This window comes from Pseudonaja textilis, chromosome 3, assembly GCF_049901715.1.
Source record: "Pseudonaja textilis isolate UNSWEBS1 chromosome 3, rPseTex1.2, whole genome shotgun sequence".
Lineage (NCBI taxonomy): Eukaryota > Metazoa > Chordata > Lepidosauria > Squamata > Elapidae > Pseudonaja > Pseudonaja textilis.
The window spans coordinates 7,512,828-7,533,813 of record NC_141992.1 but is presented as its reverse complement, the minus strand read 5'-3'; the positions used below and the strand labels follow the sequence as shown (position 1 = coordinate 7,533,813).

At 41.2% G+C, this 20,986-nt stretch overlaps 2 protein-coding genes across 5 annotated transcripts in view; one reads left to right on the top strand and one right to left on the bottom strand.

The window, feature by feature from the left end:
* Positions 1-5,084: 5,084 nt before the first annotated feature.
* Positions 5,085-9,031, top strand: LOC113434287 (uncharacterized). Its single transcript, XM_087928885.1, is given in 3 exon segments — positions 5,085-5,204; positions 5,426-7,535; positions 7,538-9,031. Coding segments are annotated over 3 exon segments (2,262 nt in total). The 5' UTR covers positions 5,085-5,139; the 3' UTR covers positions 7,625-9,031.
* Positions 9,032-16,541: 7,510 nt separating this feature from the next.
* LOC113434286 (peroxidasin homolog) overlaps positions 16,542-20,986 on the bottom strand; it is a 99,390-nt gene continuing 94,945 nt past the window's right edge. For 2 of the 4 annotated variants that reach the window (XM_026697357.2, XM_087928874.1), the window contains 3 exons: positions 18,737-18,851; positions 17,957-18,044; positions 16,542-17,282 (listed from right to left, as the gene is read on the bottom strand). In XM_026697357.2, coding sequence (XP_026553142.2) covers positions 17,184-17,282; positions 17,957-18,044; positions 18,737-18,851 — 302 coding nt within the window. In that variant the 3' untranslated portion in view covers positions 16,542-17,183. Of the gene's footprint in view, positions 17,283-17,956; positions 18,045-18,736; positions 18,852-20,986 lie in introns of those variants that run through there. The other 2 variants (XM_087928873.1, XR_015742671.1) reach the window with 2 other exon arrangements.

Sequence of the window (20,986 nt, the reverse complement as noted above, 5' to 3'; positions counted from 1 at the left end):
TCCAGACTAAATGCCACATGTCCAGCTGGAATTCGTCTAGCATAGCTGTTGTGATTTATCAAAGTTTAGGATTATAGTTCTTCCAGAAACCTCAGGAACCCTCAATTTCATTTCAAAGACAGTTTACATGATGATGTGAAGGTGAAGGTGAGTTCTTGATTCAGAATCACTCCAAGGACCTATATTTGAAGCGCCAGCCAAAGCAATAAGATCTTTATAGTAGCTTCTACTGCAGAATTATTCCATCGCTTTAGCTAGAACTGTTTTGAATCTGATTTCAAATTAAGATATCAAATGCTCTCCCATTGCATTGAGAAGTTTCAGAAAATTCAGTGGTGCTATGCTATACAGGTAGTCCTTGCTTCATGACCACTCATTCAGTGACAATGGCACTGAAGGAGTGGTACTTACAACTGATCCTCAAAGTCATGGCCATCGTAGTACCTTTGCAGCCACATAATTGTGCTTCAGAAGCTCAGTGATCTGCACACACTTCTGATTGTCAGTTTCAAGTTGTCATTTGATCATAATTTTCAGCTTTCCTTATTGGCTTCCAACAAGCAAAATCAATGGGGAGACCAGCAGGAAGTCTGACGCAACCACCTTTGAGTTTCCGAAACTCAGCAACCAGCTGACACTTCTGACCATTGCAGCATCCCATTGTCATGGGATTCTGATTCACAGCCTTCCCTGTCAGGCTTCCAACAAGCAAAGTCAATGGGGAAGCCAGCAGGAAATTGGAAGTTATGATCACATAAAGTAAATAACTCACAGTCCTCACTGGGACTGCCATAACTGACAATCCTAAGTGGCATGGTCACATGGTTTTAAACTTATGTGTGAGTTGCTTAACAGTGGAATTTCTGTTCTTAGCATCATTAAGTGAGGACGACATGTAACCTGTTGTAGTTCACAGTGGTCAATATAATATATTGGCTCTTGGGGTAAGGAAATCTCCAGAGACAGTAAGTGCTAACAACCCTGAAGGTGATCGTTACACTTCTTCTTTCCAAAGCAAATTTTCCTGTCGTATTTTCCAGAATTCTTCCCAAAATTCTTTTCTGTTTCCTAGAAACATCCAATTATGCATTTCCATTTTTCTGCCCACTATGCAAACCCAAGCTGGACAAATTTAAGGAAGCCCAAGAACCTGCAAAAATTCTTTTCTGTTACCCGATATTTAGGATTATTGAAAAAAAGAATTAATAGAAAAACCATTTATAGGTAGAGATCAATTGTCTATAGATATTGGCTATATTGATTACCCAAAATTGTTTTATTATGCAATTTATTCAATGTACTATCTCAACAAACCCACCATGCCAGTAAAAAAATCCAATACCAAACCACAACCTAAGAAGAAAAAAAATCCCCACCGATGAACCACAAGATTCCTGCACATGCTTTATATGGTCTGTAACTCTAAAGGTTAATGAAAATTCCATCAAATGTTCTCTGTGTGAAAAATACGCTCATCATGACTGCCTGGAATTACCCAAGCAAATGACTCAGTTCCTAGAAACATCCAATTATGCATTTCCATTTTTCTGCCCACAATATAGCCCTGTTCGAAAGAGTTGACTATAGAAACACGAATATCATCCCTTGGCACCATAGTAGCATCCCTGGACACTTTAAATCAGGCTTGTCCAACCCGCGGTCCACGGGCCGCATGCGGCCCAGGTCACCTCGTAATGCGGCCCAGTGCCCACCCCAACCATCGTGCCACAGCCAGCGAGAAGGAGGAAGAGAGGCAGGCACGAGGCGGGGCGAGGCGAGCGCCAGGCCAAGCAGCAAGAGAAAAGGCGAGCGCCGTCAGAACGCCACCTCCTGCTGCTTCTGTCCCCGCCGCCGCTGCCCCCGTGGCGGGGGAAGAAGCGGCGGCGGCGGCGGGGATGGTGGCGGGGGCAGAAATGGCGGCGGCAGAAGCAGCAGCGGGGGCAGGGAAAGAAGCGCCGGCGGCGGCAGAAGCGCCGGCGGCGGCAGCGGGGATGGTGGCGGGGGCAGAAATGGCGGCGGCAGAAGCAGCAGCGGGGGCGGGGGAAGAAGCGCCGGCGGCGGCAGAAGCGGCGGGGATGGTGGCGGGGGCAGAAACGGCGGCGGCAGAAGCAGCAGCGGGGGCGGGGAAGAAGCGGCAGCGGCGGCAGAAGCGGCGGCGGGGCAGAAGCCTTCCCCGCCGCTGCTTCTGCCCCCGCCGCCGCCGCTGCTGCTTTTGCCTTCCAGTCCTGCCTCATCCAGCCCGGCTATTTGCAGGAGGAGAGGTAGGCGTGAGGCAGGCGAGCTCCCCCCCTCCCCGCAAAATTTGGCCGGAAAATAAACTGTGATTAAAAAAACGGTGATAAAAAATAAATAATTTTAAATAAATAATTAATAATAAATAATAAAAACATCTCACTAACTTTATTTCCAAATAAATTTAATATGTTAACTATGTTTTCTATGGTTTTGGGGGATGATTGGGTATCGTTACTGTTATTTTATTTTATGTGCGGCCCAAACCAAATTTTCATCTTCTAATGTGGCCCAGGGAAGGTGAAAGGTTGGACACCCCTGCTTTAAATGAAAGATTAACTAACCTTGAGGAAAAAAAAGAAGACACAACACAAAAACCTGAACATCCAATAGCTACAAACCAACAACTGCAACCTAATCCAATAGCTACAAACCAACAACTGCAACCTAATCCACAAAACACCATAAATCCAACAAATACTGATATCCCAATCCTCGTCAGAGAAGCTGTCAAGCATGAACGAAATCATCCTAACGCCATCTTATTTGGTCTAGAGGACATCAATAACAATGATGATATCACAACTGTCAGGAACATCATCAGTGACTATCAAGCATCAACCATCTCCCCTGATGAAATACTGGACATTTCTCGCATTGGCCGAGAGCTCAAAAACAGAGACGGCTCTGTCGCCCCATGCTTCTGCAGAGTCATTTGCAAAAATGAAATAAGCAAACATAAATTCATTTATATTATAAATTTACTTGCCAAAAACAACACCAACCATAAAAACCTCCAATCTCATCCTGACCTAACCTTACAGCAACGTGCCTGCTCCCATATACTACACATAGAACTCAAAAATCATCTAGACAATGGAGAGAAGGACCTGTACATTGATTACCGTGCAGACTGTATCAAAAGAAAGTCACACAACCCACAACTCAGCACAAACCTTCTTCAACCAATCCACCATCACCCAGCATGCATGCCCCTAACTATCTCAATTCAAACTACAACTGGCCTTAAATGCAAGCTACTCAATGCAAGAAGCCTTGTAAATAATACACCTGAATTTTTCCTCTTACTAAATATGGCTGAATTCGACATAATATTTCTCTGTGAAACATGGCTCAATGCATCTCTCCCTGACTCCATTACCTCAGTAAGAGACTATCATGTTTACCAATCCGATCATGAAATCCATAGAGGAGGTGGTGAGATTGGACTGCAGCTTGTCAGAAATGGTGTAGGGTCTTCCGCTTGGGGAGGGGGTTGGACTAGATGACCTATAAGGTCCCTTCCAACTCTGATTGTTACCTTGCCTGCTGCTTAAGAAAAAGGCCCCTCAGCAGTGTAATTTTATACATGTTTACCCAAAAGTAATGCATAGAGTGCTAGTAGGACTTACATCTTATTAAAACTTACGTTCCCGTTTCTAAAGTATGCCCTTTAGAGATTTTGACTACAACTCAGGGTAAATCAGAAGAATCTGGTGGCGGAATGTTTGTAGGTAGTGGCAATAAAAAACTAAATGATGAATAAATGGCACAATTACTCTATGCAGCAAAAAGAATGAGAGAAATGGAGGGAAAGGGAGGAGAGGACACTTTTGACAGTTTGACACTTAAAATCCTGAATTTGAAGCTTTGATGGCCACCCTCTTCAGCCATAGAGCAAGCATGATATGGATATTCCGTGAGTTACAACAACTCACTTGGTGACCATTTGAAGTTACAAGGGCATTGAAAAAAGGGACTTGCGTCCGTTTTTCACAGTTATGACCATCGCAGCATTCCCTTGGAAATGTGATCAAAATTCAAACGCTTGGCAACTGATTCCTATTTGTGACGGATGCAATGTCCTGGAGTCATGTGATCCCCTTTTGTGTCCTTCTTTAAAGCAAAGTCAGAGGGGAAGCCAGATTCACTGTATTATTAACAACACTTAACAACAATGGCAGGAAATGTCATAAAATGGGGCAAAACTCACTTTAAAACTGTCTTGTTTAGCAACAGAATTTTTGTGGTTATAAGTTGAGAACTACCTGTATTTAAAGACAAACTTCAGACTGAAGGAAATAAAATGAAAAAATTATTGCAGTCATTCATCAGCACAAGTTGAAGCAAAGTAAGAAGAAAGCAGCAGGTTTACTCATATGGGGTGGTCAAAAAAAGTTAAGATGGCGATCCCAATGGTGTCAGAAAAGATTCACCTGTGGAGCAGAAATATGTAGTTTCTGTGTGCAATATATACATTCATTTGCTATCTGTCTGTCTGTCAGTCAGTCTGTCTGTCTGTCTATCTACCTACCTATTTATTCTATTCTATTCTATCATCTATCTATCTATCTATCTATCTATCTATCCATCCATCCATCCATCCATCCATCCATCCATCCATCCAGGTAGTCCTTGAAACAGTTGGTGCCAGAATTTCCATTGCTAAGCAATGCATTTGTTAAGTGAGTCACCCCAATTTCTCACCCTTTCTTTGTTAACCCAAAGGTTCTTTTTTTAAGACGCAACTGGACTTTATGTTTTTTCTTTGAATATATCTTTCCTTTCTCATCCAAGATGCTTGGAAGCATTTATAAATAATAAATCCCCCCCTCCCCCATCCAGTCAGAACTGAAGAAGCTTCTTGGATGAGAAGCAAAACGTAAGTTCAAAGAAAAACCAGAAAGCCCAGCTGCCTCTTGAAAAAAAAGCACCTTTGAGACAACCATGACGTCTCCGTACACATGATTTCTTTTTTAAGCAAATGCTTGCAGTTTTTAAAGGAGTCACTCAGCGGTTAAGCCAATCCAGCTTTCCCTGTGGACTTTGCTTGGCTGGGAGGTGATCAGATCACGTGACTGGGGGGGGGTTGTTGCAGCCCTCATGAATAATGCATACCGGATTTGAATGACGTGGCTGGGAAGATATTGCGAACGTAAGTGCGAGGACTGGCCGGAGGGCGCCCGATGCAGGTAGGGCGCAGGAAACGCTTTAAGATTCCCGGGCAGGGAAGGAGGGAGGGAAGCTGACGGGGAGCTCGAGACCCGGCCTGAAAGGCGGGGCGGAAGGATTTGTCGTTCTCCAACCTGACTGAAAGGCCCGTGAGAGGAAGCGGCTTCGGCCTCCTTCCCCGGGCGGGCTTGGGACTCCTCTCTCCTGACGTTCCTCTCTTCCTCCCCCTTCGCTCTTTCAGGAGGACGGACGAGCCCTGCGGAGGAAGAACGCGCCGCCCGAGAGGAGAGGCGCGGCCTCGCGGAGCAGCCCTGCTCACCTCAGGCGCGCCTTCCCCGGGAGGCGGCGGCGGCGGGAAGAAAATCCCGGGCGCTGCACGGCTGCAGAAGAGCCGTCCGCAAACCGGGATGAGGCGGAGCCGAAAAGGACCCGGTGAAAGGGCGATACCCGGAGGGAGAACCGGAGAGAAAGAGGGAAAGGCGGGAACAAGCGGAGCCCGCGAGATGCTCCCGGAGCGCGGAGAGTCCTTCAGCCCGGACGGAAAACGCGGGAATCCCCGAAGAAGAAAAACCCAAAACTGGAGAGAAAAGAAACACGAATGTACAAAATGTGGAAGATCCTTCAAAACAAACCAGCAGCTTCAAAACCACCTGAGAACCCATTCAGGAGAAAAACCATATAAGTGCCTGGAGTGTGGAAGGAGCTTCGCTGTGAGGGGGACTCTGTATTATCATCAAAGAATTCACATTGGAGAAAAACCTTATAAATGCATGGAGTGTGGAAAGACCTTTGCTGAGAGGAGAACTCTTGATAATGATGGAAGAATTCACACAGGAGAAAAATGTTACAAATGCCTGGAGTGTGGAAAGAGCTTTAGTCAGGGTGGAAACCTCCCTCAACATCAAATAATTCACACAGGAGAAAATCCATATCAGTGTCTGGAATGTGGAAAGAGCTTCACTGTGAGGAGAGGTCTTGATATTCATCAAAAAATTCACACAGGAGAAAAACCTTACAAATGCCTGGAGTGTGGAAAGAGTTTTAGTCAGAGTGGACATCTCCCTCATTATCAAAGAATTCACACTGGAGAAAAACCATATCAATGTCTGGAATGTGGAAAGACGTTTGCTGAGAGGAAAATTCTTGATGATCATCAAAGAATCCACACTGGTGAAAAACCTTATAAATGCATGAAGGGTGGAAAGAGCTTTACTCAGAGTGGACACCTCCATCTGCATCAAAGAATTCACACTGGAGAAAAACCGTATACATGCTTGGAGTGTGGAAAGAGCTTTACTCGGAGTGGAAACCTCCGTCAACATCAAAGAATTCACACAGGAGAAAAACCATATCAATGCTTGGAATGTGGAAAGAGCTTCACTGTGAGGAGAGGTCTTGATAATCATCAAAGAATTCACACAGGAGAAAAACCTTACAAATGTCTGGAGTGTGGAAAGAGCTTTAGTCAGGATGGAAACCTCCGTCAACATCAAAGAATTCACATTGGAGAAAAACCTTATAAATGCATGGAGTGCGGAAAGAGCTTTAGTCAGGGTGGAAACCTCCGTCAACATCAAAGAATTCACACAGGAGAAAATCCATATCAGTGTCTCGAATGTGGAAAGAGCTTCACTGTGAGGAGAGGTCTTGATAATCATCAAAGAATTCACACTGGAGAAAAACCTTACAAATGCCTGGAGTGTGGAAAGAGCTTTTGTCAGGATGGAAATCTCCGTCAACATCAAAGAATTCACATTGGAGAAAAACCTTATAAATGCCTGGAGTGTGGAAAGAGCTTTAGTCAGAGTGGACATCTCCGTCATCATCAAAGAATTCACACTGGAGAAAAACCATATCAATGTCTGGAATGTGGAAAAAGCTTCTCTGAGAGGAGAATTCTTGATGATCATCGAAGAATTCACACTGGAGAAAAACCTTATAAATGCATGGAGTGTGGAAAGAGCTTTACTCAGAGTGGACACCTCCGTTATCATCAAAAAATTCACACTGGAGAAAAACCATATCAATGTCTGGAATGTGGAAAGAGCTTTGCTGATAGGAGAATTTTTGATGAACATCAAAGAATTCACACTGGTGAAAAACCTTATAAATGCATGGAGTGTGGAAAGAGCTTTACTCAGGGTGGACACCTCCGTCTACATCAAAGAATTCACACTGGAGAAAAACCATATACATGTCTGGAATGTGGAAAGAGCTTTGCTGTGAAGAGAACTCTTGATAATCATCAAATAATTCACACCGGAGAAATACCATATAACTGCCCTGAATGTGGAATGAGCTTCAATGAGAAGGGAAATTTTAATATTCATCAAAGAATTCACACCAGAGAAAAAAAACATATAAATTCATGGAGTGTGGAAAGAGTTTTAGTATCAGAAGAAATCTTTATAAACATCATATAAACCATTCAAATAGTTAAGTATATTCTCAAGTATTTAACTTTCTTAACAGACAGATGTGCAATGATGAAAGAAGACATATAAAACTACTTAAGCAAATAAAATTAGATTTGGAAAAACCTACATCAGTGCTAAGAAGGATTGCTACGGTGAAAATGAATATCCTACCAACATTACTGTTCTTGTTCCAAACAGCACCTACAAAAATTGAAATTCTTTGATGATTTGAATAAATTCATTTTGATAGTTATTTGGCAAGGAAAAAGTGAGAATAAAATTGAAGATGTTACAAGACTCTATGGTAAAGAAAATGGAAGGTTTGGACTACCAGATTGGTTCTTATATTAGAGCTCTACTCAGAATGGACCCCTCCATGAACATCAAATAACCCACTCCGGAGAAAAACCTTATAAATGCCAGGGATGTGGAAAGAAGTTCAGTTGGCTGAGAAACCTTTATACACATCAAAGAATCCACTTGGGAAAAATCCTCTGTAAATGCCTGGACTGTGGAAAGACCTTCAGTCGGAAAAACAGCCTTAATAGGCATCAACTCATTCATTCCGGGGAAAACTACTATAAATGCCTGAAATGAGGAAAGCGTTTTATTGACTGATATCAAGGGATCAATCATGATTCACTAGGATTCAATCTGTCATAGAGAAGAAAATTTAGAAATGTACGGAGTGGGAAAAATCCTTTAAAACAAATGGAAATATCCAAAACTACAATGGAACCTCGGGTACAAATGCTTCTGACCAAATCAGGTGACAACCAAAATTTTGGGAAAATAGTTGCTTCTGGTGGCGAGCAGAATCTCTGGTGCTGATCAAATACAGCCGTGGTGATTTTTCCTGCCACGGTGATTTCCGCTTCTGCTCATGCACAGAATTGTAGGCATATGTGCAGTCTGTCTCACTTCTTTTTGTGACTAAATTGGGTTGCAACCGAAGTCCTAGAATGGATCATCGTTGACACATGAGGTTCAATCAATCAAAAGTTTATTGTCAATGTACAACAGGTGTATAATGAAATTGAAAATGATAAGAATCTACATGGTAGAGGAATCTTATAAATGGATAGAGCATGGCTAACATGTTTCAGTAACAGCAAAATCAGTTTAGTTCTGGATGAAATGCTCTAAGGTTTCTCAAGGTATGAGAAACTCCTTGAATATTTATTACTGACCTAATTACATCTAAAAAGGCAGGTGTATGGATTCTTACACTTTATTGCCATCTCAAATTGTATGTGTCAACGTGAGGAAGGACTGTATCAATTCAAATATTCCAGGGTATATAAACTTCTGAAATGTTTTACTGTTCTTTCCTTTACTAGTCAGTAAATAGTAGCCACAGTTAACATTGGTTCAATTTTACTAGTGTTTTATTATTGTTAAATAAAGGAACATTTTACTATCTCCTTTAATCTTATGGTTTGTTTAGCACTTTTGCTGTTCTGTATCATACCTCATAGTTTAATTTGAATTATATTACAAATTAAGTGTTTTGCATGATCATATTTTTCCTGTAAATGAGTCCACATCTTGCAAATTGTGCAAGGAATGTGAGCAACGGTATTCAATTGTACATTCTTATATAATCATCACAAATTTAATTCAGTCAGTCAATGGTGCTGTGGTTTAATATATTACCTAGGAAGGTGGGCCAGAGTTGGTCTTTCCCTTTCAGTAGTAGAAGTTCATGCTGAAGTTAACCTTCTACAGCAACCCGCTTTTATCTTCTCTTCCTGGCTTTGTAAACTTACCCCAAGTATGAACTACTTTCATCTCAGCCTTTCCGTCTTGGCTGGAGCATATCTCTCCCAAACGGGTGTTAGGCAGCAAGCAGAGAAAGCCAGATGTATGCCACAGTATCTAAAGCTGCTTCCTTTCAGGTATCTTCTCAGTGCCAGATGTAACCCCTCTCTCCAAAGTAGCTTTGTCATCCAGCTTTAGACACCTTGCTAAGTTTTGCCAATTACTATTTTTAATGCAACAGAAGGTGGAACGTTTGAACACATGACAAGATCATCTTACTACCTGTAATTGGCTTTTAAGCACTGAATAAGCCAGACAAATCTTATTTCATTCTTGGGTTAGACAGCTTCAATGCCAGATGGATTCACAACTGACAGACAAACCACATTCAACATGCAGTCCTTAATGAAATTATACCTATCTGGAGGGAAATAAGTAGTGGAGTTCCCCACAGTTCTGCCTTAGGCCAGTACATTTCAACATCTTCATAAATAATTTAGATGGGATATAAGGTGAACTCATCAGATTTGCAGGTGACAGCAAGCTGGCAGCAAAAAATAGAAACCAATAGAGTACCCCACCTCCCAAAATTGAGAAGGAGAATCTGCTGGATCCAGAGCCATCTGTGGACTGTGATGGTGCATGATGACCAGTTTATTGAATGATCAAATGCAAACTGCTTTTTTGAGGAGCAATTGTGACAGAGGAATTAAAAAGGTCCAGAGTTTGATGAAGATTTCAATGAAACACACTGAGCCATTGCATGTCTGCTGTGAAAAAAATTAATTCCCTTCTTGAGATGATCCCAAAATAAACTGAAAATAAGTCTGCAATAAGGGAGTGGGTTTTTTCTCCCAATTATTGTGGTCACTCCCTAGAATAGTGTCTACTTTTCCAAGTCCCAGATTTCAAAAATGAGTGGAAAATGGAAAACGTTATTAAGTGTTTTGCATGATCACATTTTTCCTGTAAATGAGTCCATATCTTGCAAATTGTGCAAGGAATATGAGAGCAACAGTATTCAATTGTACTTTCTTATATAATCATCACAAATTTAATTCAGTCAATCAATGGTGCTGTACATGGGTGGGATTCAAAAATTTTAACAACCGGTTCTGTGGTATTGCTTGGCAGGTGGTGGGTGTGGCTTTGGTGGTAATGTGACTGGGTGGACCTAGCTTGGTGATCATGTTATTGGCTGGGTGTGGCCAACTCAATATCACTCACATGGAAGCATGCATCTCCCCGCCTGGCCTCTCATGACTGTGGGGATGCTGCAACAGTCATAAGTGTGAAAAAAGGTCATAAGTCCCTTTTTTCAGTGCCATTGTAACTTTGAATGGTCACTCCACACAAGCAAAGTACCAGCAAAGGATGGGGAAAAACACTCCAAGAAGTTCCAGAGACAGGAAGTCTAGTCCTGCCAAGAATGTAATAAGGGTTAACGGAGAGGCAGTTTCTGTAAGCAACACCAGAATGTTTCCTTCCTGCCTTCCTTACAGGATTAGGCCAGTAACTGGTTCTGCGAACTGCTTAGAATGTTAACAACCAGTTCTAGCGAATAGGTGCGAACTGGTAGAATCCCACCCCTGGTGCTGTAGTTTAATATATTACTTAGGAAGGTGGGCCAGAATCGGTCTTTCCCTTTCAATAGCAGAAGTTCATGCTGAAGGCAACTTTCAACAGCAACAGCCCCGTTTATCTTCTCTTCCTGGCTCTGTAAATATACCCCAAGTATGAACTACTTTCATCTCAGCCTTTCCATCTTGACTGGAACATATCTCACCCAAACGGGTGATGGGCAGCAAGCAGAGAGATGCCACAGTATCCAAAGTTGCTTCCTTTCGGGTATCTTCTCAGTGCCTGATGTAACCCCTCTCTCCAAAGTAGCTTTGTCACAACAGCTTTGGAAACCTTGCTAAGTTTTGCCAATTTTTAATGCAGCAGAATGGGGAATGTTTGAACACATGACACAAGGTAAAAGCAGAAACTTTAGGGTGTGCCTGTGAACTATTTTGAAAATGTGTGGAATGGAGGCCAAGGGGTGGAATTGAAAATAAAGTCCGAATTCTTGCTAACAGCTCAAATGAAGCCGGTCAGTAAAGGATCACTCAGTGTTAAGAGATCTTCAAGAATCCAAACAGAGAATTGCTTATTATCGAAGCAAGATGAAAGAAAACACAATCAAACCAGGTCCCACAACCCAGAAATAAACTGGGGAAATCTCCAAAGAAACATGTCTAAAAATAAAATTTAACATGGATCAAGGAACAACTTGTGAGTGATCCGCATTCAGGGTTGGAAAGCTTTATTAAAGGCAAAGTGTTAATATGAAGACTCCAGGTGGCTTCTTAAAAGGTTCACTTATCTTTAAGAGGCGATAAGGTTTATAAGTACTGGGAATTTGAAACTTAAAAACTATAAACAGGTGAAAAAAAATTAGCCTAGCACATTTTTCTCTTTTCCACATCATTTTGACTACGCTTGCATTTTGCAATGACAGCTGGTTTGGTGAAGGAAAGTAATACATTCCAAATAATATAGAAAGAGATACTGAATTTTATGGAGGAAGCCATAGCCAGGAAAAAGGAGGCAAGAGAAATAAATGGATCAAAATGTGTTCAGAAAGAAAACAACAGCTTTATTTGTAATTTCCTGGAGCAAAATTAGAAATGAATAGTTTTCCCCCCCTCCCAAAATTGAGAAGAAGAATCTGCTGGATCCAGAGCCATCCGTGGACTGTGGTGATGCATGATGACCAGTGTATTGCATGATCACAGTGCAAACCCTGGTTCTCTTGAGGAGCAGCGTGACAGAGGAATTAAAAAGGCTGTCCAGAGTTTGACAAAGATCTCAGTGAACACACCAAGCCATTCTCTGTCTGCTGTGAAAAAATTAAATTCCCTGTTTGAGATGATCCCAAAATAAACTGAAAATAAGTCTGCAATAGGGGCATTGGTTTTTTATCCCAATTACTGTGATCCCACCCTCTAGAATAGTGTCTACTTTTCCAAGTTCCAGATTTCAAAAACTAGAATGGAAAATGGAAAGCATGTAAAAAAGGAGGGACAACATGGTAAGTGTGGTGGGTTGATAACCACTTCCCTACACTATATTTTTCAAACTCAGCAACTCTTAAGATGCTTGGACTTCCAACTCCCAGAATTTCCCAACCATCATGACTCTGGGGGATTTTGAGAATCGAACTCCACACATCTTAAAGCATGGCTGAGTTTGAAATACACTGCTCTAATAGGAAGGAAGTTTGAGGCTTTTTACAAAGAAAAAAAGGAAAAAATAGGAAGATGCATGAAGGGTTATAAAATTATCCCCAAAAATCCATATTTAAACTGCCTGTTTAGAAGAAAGGGATATTTTAAATGGAACATCTGCAGGATAAAATCCTATGTGCATTGTAGACAATATAGCTGAGGAGTTTGGAATTTGGCTAGATAATTGATCTCTACCTATAAATGGTTTTTCTGTGAATTCTCTTTTTCAATAATCCTAAATATCTGATAATAGAAAATAATTTTTGGAAGTTCTTGGTCTTCCTTAAACTCTGCAAAATATCACAGGAAAATTTGTTTTGGAAAGAACAAGTGTAATGTTCACATTCAAGCTTGTTAGCACCAACTGTCTCTGGAGATTTCTTTTCCCAAGAGCCAAAGGTAACCTCTATCTAAAATATGTTATACTGGCCACTGTGAACTACAACAGAATTCATGTCCTCACTTAATGATGCTAACTAAGAACAAAAATTCCATTGTTAAGCAACTCACACATAAGTTTAAAACCATGTGACTATGCCACTTAGGGTTGTCAGTTGTGGCAGTCCCAGTGAGGACTGTATGGGTTATTAACAAAGGACCTTATGTGATCATAACTTCCAATTTCCTGCTGGCTTCCCCATTGACTTTGCTTGTTGGAAGCCTGACAGGGAAGGCTGTGAATCAGAACCCCATGACAATGGGATGCTGCGATGGTCAGAAGTGTCAGCTGGTTGCTGAGTGTCGGAAACTCAAACGTGGTTGCATCAGACTTCCTGCTGGTTTCCCCATTGATTTTGCTTGTTCACATGACAACTTTAAACTGACAGAATTGTGGGCCAATCACTGAGCTTCTGAAACACAATTATGTGGCTGCAGAGGTACTGCGATGGCCACGACTTTGAGGATCAGTTGTAAGTACCACTCCTTCAGTGCCATTGTCACTGAATGAGTGGTCATGAAGCAAGGACTATCTGTGTAGCATAGCACCACTGAATTTTCTGAAGCATCTCAATGCAATGAAAGAACATCAGATATCTTAACATGAAATCTGATTCAAAACAGTTCTAGCTGAAGCGATGGAATAATTCTGCAGTAGAAACTACTACAAAGAACTTATTGCTTCCGCTGGCACTTCAAATATAGGTGCTTGGAGTGATTCTGAATCAAAAACTCATCTTCACTCATCTTCTTTCCATGAAAAACCCATCTTCATGGAAGCTATTTTTGAAATGAAATTTAGGGTTCCTGAGGTCTCTGGAAGAACTACAATCCTAAGCTTTGATAAAATCACAACAGCTATGCTAGGTGAATTCCAGCTGGACATGTGGCATATAGTCTGGACATGCATGAGAACATCTTCCCAGCCTCAGATATTTCTCCAGCCTCACCTCCTAATTGTCTCATCTCAGCAGCAACAGGCTGTAAGTGATATGGCATGACGTACAGGAAGGCAGGTGAGAACCTGGAGAAGTATCCAAGGACAACGTATGGATAAATGTTCTGATGTCAATCTCCCAAATGTTGCAGTTTTGTAGTATGCTTCATCTTAGAAACCTCCGGGAGTTAAAGAAATTAGAAATGTCATTTGTGAAAGAGTTTAAGCAGCTGGAGAGATTTCAATCAGCTTTTTAGGTCATGGCTAGCTTAATGTAACAAAGGGAAGTTTCCAACCAGTTTGGTATTCAGCTCTGACGTATTTACAATTAAAGAATGACAGGTCAGCAACAACTGAAGGGAATATTGTTGGTTTAGTCCATGTTCCCAGCTTGTTTTTTCTAATATATGCCTGTTTACAGTAATTATGTCTTTGCTTAAGTCTTCAGTCTGGTTAAATACCTGTTGAAGCTTTTCTTGATATGATTGGTTGATTATTTGGATTTTGTCATCTGTTGGCTTTGCTTGATTGTCCTTTAGGTGGACTTAAAGAACATTCTGAAGCTAAGAAGCAGTGAGGTCTTTGAACCAGGCATTTTGCAGAAGAGAAAGTATATAGCTGCTAGAGGTGGCAACATCTCTACTTGTGAGTTGACTGCTAAAATGAATGGAAAGAGACAGATAAGGCCAGTAGTGCCTTCACAAGGCAGTGTGTTTTTCACCTGACCTATTGATAAATGTCTATGGAGATTCTCAGTCCTCCAGGTCATAGTTGTCCCAAAGGTGCTTTTTCAAGAGGCCACTAGACTTTCTGGTTTTTCTTTGAAGATGTACCACTTCTCATCCAAGAGGGTTCTTCTGCTTGGATGAGAAGCGAAACATCTTCAAAGAAAAGTTAGAAAGTTCAGTGGCCTTTTGAAATGCATTTTGGGATGACCTATTGATAGTTTAACTTTTTGTCCTTTTGTCTATAAAGGAGGTATAAGGGAATATCTTCTGTCTTTCTCTCTCACGGGCTTGTCTCTCTTCAAGATGTAGCTTAGGAAGAAACAAGGCCTACCTTTTTACTTCAATATCAAGAATGTCTACTAGAATTCGCTGCTAGCTGGGCTAAGCCTATAAATCCATACGAGAACTGGGGCGACATGATAGCAACGTTCCAATGTTTGAGGGGCTGCCATTTTCCAAAGCAGCAGAAAGCAAGAAAATAAAGCAATAGATGGAAACTAACTAAGGAGAAAAGCAACTTAGAACCAACCAATCAGTGGAACAGCTTGTCTTCAAGAGTTGTGGCTGCTCCACTGGAGGCTTTTAAGAAGACACCCATTTGTCCAGATTGGAATAGGGTCTTCTGCTTGGACAGGGGCTAGATTAGAAGACCTCCAAGGTCCCAATTCTGATGTTCTGTATTCTGCACTTGATCACTATGTTATGAATATTTTTTACTTTTTCCAGTGGGATACTCTGTTTCTTAAATACTCAATATGTTTTCAATGCTCTGCTCATCTTTTGGAACAGGTGTTCATCCAGGGCTCCAGCTGAATTCAAACCTTCAAATTCAGAGTCCATTATTCTGGGTCCAAAGTTGTTGACATGATTTGTAATCCTTGGTGTTTAAGAGATACATGCCTCAGATCTGGAAGACAGGTGAAAGCTCAAAACATCTCCAGGATCTGATGCAGACAAATCAACCCTGAGATTGAGAATGATGGTCTCTTTCGAAGCCAGCTGGCTTTTCTTGAAGGGAGAAGTAACTGCAAGGTGCATGCAGTTGCTTGAAACAGCCTGGGAGTAAGAGATAAGTAAGGAAACATGAGTATTACTAAGTGAAGTATGAAAGGTGTTTCTAGGCCTGCTTGTGCAATACAACCTGGGCCTATTGCCAGACTCAACTAATGCAGCATAGAAAGAAAATGAAATATGTTCAAGAGCATCTAATTTACTAGGACTAGGGGTTGCCACAAAGAAAAAGGAGTCAATCTATCCTCCAAAGTTCCTGAAGGCTGGACAAGAAGCAACAGATGGAATCTAATGAAGGAGTGAAAGAACCTAAAACTAAGGAGAAATTTCCTGTCATTGAGAACTGTTAATCAGTGAAATAACTTGATTTCAGAAGTTGTAGACACTCCATCGCTGGAAGGTTTAAAGAAGAGATTGGGCAGAAATGGTATAGGTTCTTCTGCTTGAGCTAGAAGACCACCAAGGTACCTTACAACTATGTCATTCTGTTATTCAGCTTTAATGGGAAGCAACATATAGGCAATGTGATCTAGGATTAAAACCTAAATATTGTAAAGTCAGGTCTAGTTAGTACTTCAACCGGAAGCTGTCAGAGAAAACCATAGCTGTGGACTAAGTGGAAAGTAAATAACACTCAGGCTGCAATGGGTCAATGCCAACACAAATCACTTTCATATTATCACCCAGAAAATAACATGGATGAATCCACCAGGGATCAAGCTTAACTTGAAAGTATCTCAGAAGGTGGAAATCTTTAGTTTGACTTTGGCTGATATCGAAATGCTACACAGGGTTACATATTTTGGACATTTTAATATGACACCATCAAGAAATCCCAGATCTGCAAACTAAACAGGAAAGCTGAAAAAAAATATCCCGAGGCCATAGCAAACCACCTCCATTGTGATATAAAGAAAACTACATGGATATGTCCGTGAAGTCAGTAAGGATCAAGATTTACTTGTGGGAGCCTTGACCTTCTAACTTTTCCCCTGAAAACAAAGCTCAGGCAGAAAAATGACCATCATTGGATCTGCCTGTCAGTACTTCTGCTATTTTAACACTAATAATATCATACAAGATTGTGTTTTTTTTAGAAACAGAGATAGGTACATGGCTTAGGAAAGACCAGCTGCTCAGAAGTGAGTCTTGCAATCCAAGTAGTACTCCTAAGAACTGGTGTCTTTTATAAGCCACAATGACATCAACATGGCAGTACAGGAATCCTGATGTCATGCCATCAATGAAGCGATTATGTCCATTGCACCACTGGGTGTTAGAAGTGCATAAGTTGAGTCATTTGATTCCTGAGCCTCCATTTGTCCCATCTATGGACACCAATGCTCTTGGCCCTGCTCCAGAAAACATTCCGCAAACCGGCCTTCCTTCTTTCACCCACAGATTGTCCTCTCACTCAAGCAGCACCTAAATGAGGTCATCTTTTTTTCTCCTTTGCTCCATTCTCTTGATGCCGGCCACATTTGGTAGCAAGGATTCTTTGGTGTCTTCTCAGTTGACCTTCCAAGCCATTGACCTGGCAGCAAAGAAAATCAGGAGAGCGATTAATAGATTAGTACCAGGTGGGAAGCAATGAACGTGGCAGCGATTCTTAAATTTAGTGTCCTTCAAAGATGCTAGACCAGGGGTGTCAAACTCCCGGCCAACGGGCCAGAGGCATCACATGCTGGCCATGCCCACCCTCTGTTTAGCAAAAGTGATGGGTCATGTGACGAAGACGTGACGATGTGAGTTTGACATTCCTACGATAGACCGTTGCCACAACGGCCTGCCTTATAGTATGATGGAAAGTACAGTTTAAGACACCAAGAGAGTAAAAGATTGAGAAAGGCTTCAGTAGAGATAACCTGATGGATTGATTTGATCACTAAAGTCCCACAAATATAATGGTATGATTTGGAAAATCATCATTGGCAAGGTTTTTGCTTAGTCCAAATCATGAGGTAAGCAAAGCCAGTCATATAAAAGACTATTCATAAAAAATGTTACCAACGTTATTTATTTATTAAATTTATATGCTGCCTGTCTCCTTTTCAGAGCAACTCTGGGCGGCTTACAGAAGCTTCAGGTTCCATAAGAGGTTTTGGATAGACTTCACAGAAGAAACAACAACAATAATCCCTTACAAATGTCAAAAACATTGAAACAGCAGATGATATAACCCAGATCTCCCCATCCCCCGCTCAGTACCTGTTTCCGAAGAGAAAAGATAGTTTGTTCAAGTTCCTTCACTAAAGATCTGAGCTCTTCTTCTGGGTTGAAATGTGATTCCTCCACCCTAACAAGAAGTGAATAAAAGCAAGAGTAGAACTTTGCTGGAGTGCACAGGTGTGTGCGAGCGAGTATTTGTGTGGGAGTTTCAGGTAAACTTAGGGGAGAGATATCCTGCTTAGAGCAACCAAAGGACTATTAGGTGGAAGGAAAGGGCTGAAGAAAATGCTAACCCTTTGCAATTTTAATCTTATTTTTAGATTTTTATCCTTTATGTGTCGAATCACACTTGGACAATTATTCTATTCTATTCTATTCTATTCTATTCTATTCTATTCTATTCTATTCTATTCTATTCTACCCACTTTCTTATTTTTATATATTGCTCAAGGCAGCCAACATTCATAATTCTACTTCCTCATTCTATTTTCCCTACAAAAATCAACCTGTGAAGTAGGTTGGGGTGAGAGAGAAGGATTAGCCCAAGGTCACTCAGCTGGCTTTCATGCCTAAGGTGGTACTAGAACTCCAATCTCCTGGTTACTAGCCTGGTGCCTTAACAACTAAAATAATAACCACTAGACTATACTGCAATTTCTCAAACCACATCTGGTAGTCTTAGTCCAACGTTTCTCAACTGGCTGCTTCATCTGACTGGGGGATTCTGCGAGTTGAAGTCCACACAGAGGATGAGCTTTTCAAAAGAGTCCATTAAATCTTAGCTACGTAAGTGTAAGAAGAAGAAGCTGAGAAAGATACCTTGGTTGTCCTAAGATGGCCTTGGATGGCTTTTCTTCTGGATAGCTGAAGTTGGATGATCTTTTGCTTCGGAACTGCTGCGAGAGAGCCCTTAATTGACCCCTTGTGTTGCAATCTAGGGCAAGAAGAAGAATTTGACAACCTTTGAAAAACTCATACATGTCCATATCTGTTGTCTTTCTTCATTCTCTCTGCGTGTAGCAGATACAGGGGAATCAGCTAAATCGGTTTTATATAAAAGCACATGTTCACTTCTCTTTCCAACAAGCTAATCTCAGGTCAGCAACACCCCTTGACATTTTTTTGTTGGACAAAACACATAAGAAACGGCCACGAATTTGATATCTGAAAGGACTACATCCAAACATCAATGGAGGAATATTTATGTTCTCCAAGACATTCTCTTATTTAGGATGCTAGTGGGGCCACGCTTGGAATCCTACATCCACTTCTGGTCACCCTGATGCGAAAAAAAAGATGTAGAGACTGTAGAAAATGTGCAGAGAAGAGCAACAAAAACGACAAAGGTTCTGAAGGGCAGGACAAGAATTAACAGGTAGAGGATCATTAAAGAGAGATCCAACTTAGAACCCAGGAGAAGTTTCCTGACAGTGAAAACGATCAATCTGGAACAACTTGCTTCCAGAAGTTGTGGCTGCTCCATCCCTGGAGGTTTTGAAGAACAGACTGGACCGCTGTTTGTCCAGATTGCTGTAGTGGATTGGACCAGAAGACCTCCACCACGGTCCCTTCCAATCCTATTGTTCTGTGTTCTGCGCAATCCTTGAAAAGAGATGCCCCCCAAATACCATTCTCTGGGAGACAGCTGAATTTAAATTCATCAGGGGATTCACCTCCACGTGTCCCAAAGAATGAAGTTTCCCAACACGCGTGTATCAACGTGCATTTTCCTTAGGATTATACTCCAGGAACGTTCATCACCACCTTCTACAATTAGTTTAAAATAAAATATCTGTAACTCAGGGTTGAATTGCATTGCATTCAGAAATCCAATAAAAGACAATATCTATCAGGGTTCAACTGGTTTCTGAGCTTTTTTTTTTTTTTACAGATATTTCATTACCCAACCAAGCAACATCATCAGTGCTGGAAGAGTCTGTTACAGCCACTATGTAGGAGAGACAGGCAGGAGACTAGCATTTTATTTCCTTTTTATCCTTTCATTTTGTTTGTTGTTCCCTCTGCTCTGTTTTGCTGGTTTCTCTTCTGTTTAATTCCTCCTCCTGTATTTCTTGTTTTCCTTCTGTAGTTTGCGTCTCCATTTCTAGGTTTTCTTCCATGCGCTGTATTTTACTCAAAATGTCCTTAAGGCTTTTGTTCATCATTCCTTTTATGGCTTGAAGTTCCAGCACCACTTCACTTCTCTTTATTTTTTATGTCCAATTATCCAATTGTCCCGCAGTCTTTGTTTGAACCAGTGTCCTTTTTCAATCTATAAGTCCAATATCCTGAAATCTTTATGTCCCAAAGTCAATCAATCTATTCCTTTTCAATAATCCAAGGGGGTATCTTCATACATTCCTCCACCAATTTAAGTTTAATGTTCCGGTTTTTTGGAGTCTTTTAACAATACAGTTCCTTTTATTTTTCCTTTAAGTTCCTCTTTAAACAGGTCACACAAGACTTTAGGGATCTACACGATTTTTCTTTAAACAGCAGGTGGCGGTCTTGTGTCAGTTTTCACTTTCCACCTTTTTTTCCGGTTCCTTTTGTCTTTAGTCAAATTTGCCAATATTTCCAAATATTAGTTATATATTCTTTTTTTTTTCTCAGTCAGTTACAGCATTTTAAATAATGCCTATCCAGTGCCAAATCCTGTGCAAAATCACCAGTTCCAATTTTCAAATATTCTTTTAAGAAATTATCTTCCTTTAATTTATTTCCCTTCCATTTGTTTTTTTTTTAATTAGTTCTTTGTATTCTTTTCTAATCCTAGGTCGTTGCCAATTCCCAATCCTTGTGAGTTCTCTTTCCTGATATTTTAATTGGTGTTATCTTTTGAAGTTCAGAAATATTTTCACCCAGTTCACACACCATCAACTCTTCACTCCTGCACAGTCTTAGGTTTCAGACTGACCCTGCCTTCGTGGCAGCCATTTTGATTGCTGCTACATCGTCTTCAGATGAGGGGGCTTTCCATGCCAGGGAGGAGAGATGCGGCTCTCTCTACCTGTTGGGAGATCCCCCTTTCTTCACCACTCCTTTAGGGTGGTTCTGGCCTTGATTGCG